This window comes from Egretta garzetta, unplaced genomic scaffold (genome assembly GCF_000687185.1).
Source record: "Egretta garzetta isolate BGI_Z169 unplaced genomic scaffold, ASM68718v1 scaffold368, whole genome shotgun sequence".
NCBI lineage: Eukaryota > Metazoa > Chordata > Aves > Pelecaniformes > Ardeidae > Egretta > Egretta garzetta.
The window spans coordinates 2,401,116-2,404,809 of NW_009260684.1; the positions used below are offsets into that span (position 1 = coordinate 2,401,116).

General features: G+C 51.1%; 1 protein-coding gene across 1 annotated transcript; it reads left to right on the forward strand.

The window, feature by feature from the left end:
- Nucleotides 1-163: 163 nt before the first annotated feature.
- LOC104132537 (endothelin-2) lies at nt 164-3,213 on the forward strand. Its single transcript, XM_009645835.1, has 4 exons — nt 164-306; nt 1,463-1,582; nt 2,207-2,311; nt 3,102-3,213. Exons 1-4 carry the CDS (start codon nt 164-166, stop codon nt 3,211-3,213), a joined length of 480 nt encoding a protein of 159 aa, XP_009644130.1.
- The last annotated feature ends 481 nt before the right edge of the window (nt 3,214-3,694 follow it).

Sequence of the window (3,694 nt, forward strand, 5' to 3'; positions counted from 1 at the left end):
TGCAGCTGCCGGGCTTACCAAGTCCTTGACGAGCCTGCAGCCGAATCTGCAAGGCTGTGCCTCCCGTAAAGCTGCCTGCCTGTTGAAATCGCCTTAATCCTCACCGGAGGTGACACACCACCGCCGAGCCTGCAACTCATCCCTCCCTCCTTCTGCTGCAGGTATGGGCCATCCTCTGCTGGAGTCCCAGCTGGCCACAGCCAGCGCTGCGCACCCGAGGACCAAGCGGTGTTCCTGCAACAGCTGGCTGGATAAGGAATGCATTTACTTCTGTCACCTGGATATCATCTGGGTCAACACACCAGGGTAAGTGTGAATGTCACTTTTGGCGTGTGTGTGTGTGTGTCTGTTGATGAGTAGGTGACTGTACTTTCTGATTGAGGATGGGGTTAGGCTAGAGGAAGGTGAGAAAGGGTCCCGGTGCTGTGAGGCTCTTGTAGCACCTGCTCCGGAGAGCATTGCAAGTCCGGTCCTCTCCAACATCTAGAAAGGGACAAGTCATGCTTCTGCTCAGGAGTTTTTGTATAACCTGAAGGAGAGGGGGGTGAAAGCACAGGGTGCTGCCTCCTCGCGGGTTCAACTCTTTCTGAGATTTGTACCTCTGCAAGCCAAAAGCAACACCAAGATGTCATAGCTGAAAGTTAGAAAGTTACTCTACCCGCTTGCGAACTGTAACCCTGCCTGCTGGCTGCCAGTGTTGTTGATGAGACAGTGGGGGGGCTGGCGCTAATGTCCCGCAGCTGCCAAGTCCTGCCCTCAAGAATGCTACAGCAGCTTCCCCAGCAGTTTCAGGCCAATGGCCATCGCACCGGAGCAAAACACATGTACTCAGGTGTGGTTATAATCATGCTTGCTAACGTGCAATTACAACTCGCTGCTTGCTCGGAGAATAGTTGCAGTCACTGCCAATCCTAAACCCTCTGGGAGAGTAGATTGCGATCAAAGATGGAGTGGGAATGTGCTAACAGCTCTGAAAGCATGCTGTGATTAGAAGAACCTGCTATGGCCACAAGACATCTTGATTCGCGCTGTCCTGTGTGTTAAAACCCACAGGGGAAGGGAAAGCCCTGACATCTCTGTGCTTGAGCAACTGGCTGCTTGCTGCTGGTGGAGCGGGGCAGCCGCACTCCTTGTGCGCTTTGCCACCCAGGGGAGCTGCCAGCTCGCCCAGCCCATGTGGCGACCCTTGCACAGGAGCCTGGGCTGCTGCAAGAAAATTCCACTTGCAGCCCAGCACATACTGGCACAGCAATTTTCCTGGGAGGGGTAGGGTGGGGAAAAGAGTAGGTGGGAGAGGAGCTGGAGTTTAAAGGCTTAGGCAATATCAGTGACCTTTTCACCTTATGTCTATAGATGAGACTTTTATTATCCTGGCACTGGCTTGGCTGCCTCCCAGGGTTGTGTTATAAACCTATTGGCTAATAAAAAGTTAGTTGTGTAGCTGATTCCTTTTGTTTTTCAGACACACTGCTCCCTATGGCTTGGGAAGCCCGCCAAGGCGGCGCAAGAGATCACTCAGCAGGTGTGAGTGCTCACACTCGAGGGACCACGTCTGTGCCACCTTCTGCCAGGCGAAGCCTGGGTAAGTCAAGGGAGTCCTGTGGACAACCCTGGGGCCTGCTTGGTGAGGGTGCGAGCAGACAGACAAAGCTTTGGAGCCAGAGTAACTCTGCAGCCTCCCTGGGGACGGTTGCTCAGCTCTCAGCAAGCAGCGGCAGCGTGCTGGGAGGGAGACAAGCGGGGGGTGTGAAGCTTTGGGACACCAGTGTCTCCTGCATGGCTCAGGTGTGAGAGGCTGCAGGAGAGCAAGGACTGCTGAGAGCTGGGACTTGGAAGTCAAGTGTCTTCTGTACCTGGCTCTTTATAGTGCATGTGGGCTCTCAGTTGTATCGCTTCAGCCTGCGGTATAGGAGTGCTTTTGCTGAGGGGAGGTGGGGAGCAAAGTCATGGCAGAGATCTGCCATTAATGTCATATCAAGGCAATAGTTAAAATTCTCAATGATTTAAATATGACTGTGAATAAAGTGGGGACAGGAAAAGATAAAAGTGAGCTATAAATAGCTCTCAAATAGCTGCAATTAACCCTTCAAAAACATGCATTCGATTGTCTTAGTCTGTCACTGGTGACGTTGGAGCAGCACTCCCCTGGTACTTAGCATAGCATGGTTGGATATGAGTGCCTCACGCATTTCCTCTTGCTCATCAGGTATCTCCAGAGTCTGAAGCTCCCAGTGAGCTCTGGAGCATCAATGAAGTCTCCACAGGGTGGTGGCATGAGGTGTTCCCACCACAGCCGGCTGAGGGCTCTCAGGTGAGCACACCACTTAAATCTGCTCTGAACTTCCCTCATAAGTGCTTTAAAATCTGTGGTTGTGACCCCAGGCTGCAGCTGCTACTTGGATTCAACCTGACTTCCCCTTCTTGTCTCCCTTTAAATGAGTAGACTTGACTATTTCTGCTCTCTGTAGAATTGAAAACTATCAGCTGAGGGAACTAGGGCTGCTTGTGCCCTTCCAAATATTACATATTATTTATTACATAAAATGTAATGACTGGAGTGGGAAGTTGTTCTCAGATGGGACAGGCAAATGGGTGATATACAAGAAGTGGGGGAGGTTCAGCATCATGTAGGAAAACGATTCATTGGGCAGCAGCTTTGGACCAAAGGAAAGAGCTCTTCTCACATCACATCAGTGTGTTGTGGAACTCATTGCTGGAAGAAACTGTGGACTCCAGGAGTGTAAATGAGTTAAAAGGAGTCTGCAAATTGCAGGAGGGTTGGTCCATCGGTGACAGTTAAATCAGATGCAATGCGAATGTTTTCTGAAAGGCTGATGTGAGGAAGCATCACTTGGGTTGTGCCCTGCTGTGGGACTCCTTGAAGCCTCTGCTGCTGGCCAGTGGTGGAAAGGGGCTATTGGGCTGGATGGATCTCTGCTGTGGCTTAATACAGCTGCAGCTAGAAACTGCCCCTCTTCCTTTCCCCATCTTCTGCCCTAAAAAAAACTTGGTGAGGAGTAGATAAATAGCATAATACAGGCTGTTGCTGAGTAGTAGGAAAATAGACTGGAGAATGAACGTGGTGTCTCTTCTCTTTACAGGGATCTTGCCATCTCCAGTCTGCGCCTCAGCAAGCATCAGCACCATGCTCAGAGGAATGCACCGCCAACAGTTTTGCCTTGGAAGAAAAACATCTGGAAGAAGAAGAGATAAGAAACAGGTGCACACCAAGTTCACCAGAAGAATTTGGAGTTCTGTGGGTGCCCTGAACTCCCCTGTTGGTAGTTAAGAGCTGAAGGAAAGGCCATGAGCGGAAGGGGGAAGAAGTGGAAGTCTCCATGCTCCTGTTGTGTGAACCAGTACCGCATGTACTCCAGAGACTGTTGTAATGAGAAAACTCTCTCTATACAGTCAAAGATGTGTTGTGGAGCTGAATTGTGCCTCTTTGGATCAGGCAAGGGTCTTGCTGGTAGAATACTAGCTTAACTCTGCACTGGAGTCCTAGGCAGAGGGTCAGCCCATGCTGGGCAGTTGAATCACTTACTTAGAAATTGCACTCTGTGCAATTCTGGACCTGGCAGCACTGAGCCCCTACCACTGGCCTGGCCTGCTCTGCCTTTGAGCCATGTTTGAGCATGGTTCCAGCGTGGCCCCATTCAGAGGTGGTTTGGTGCCCACAGTGTGCCCTGCCTGA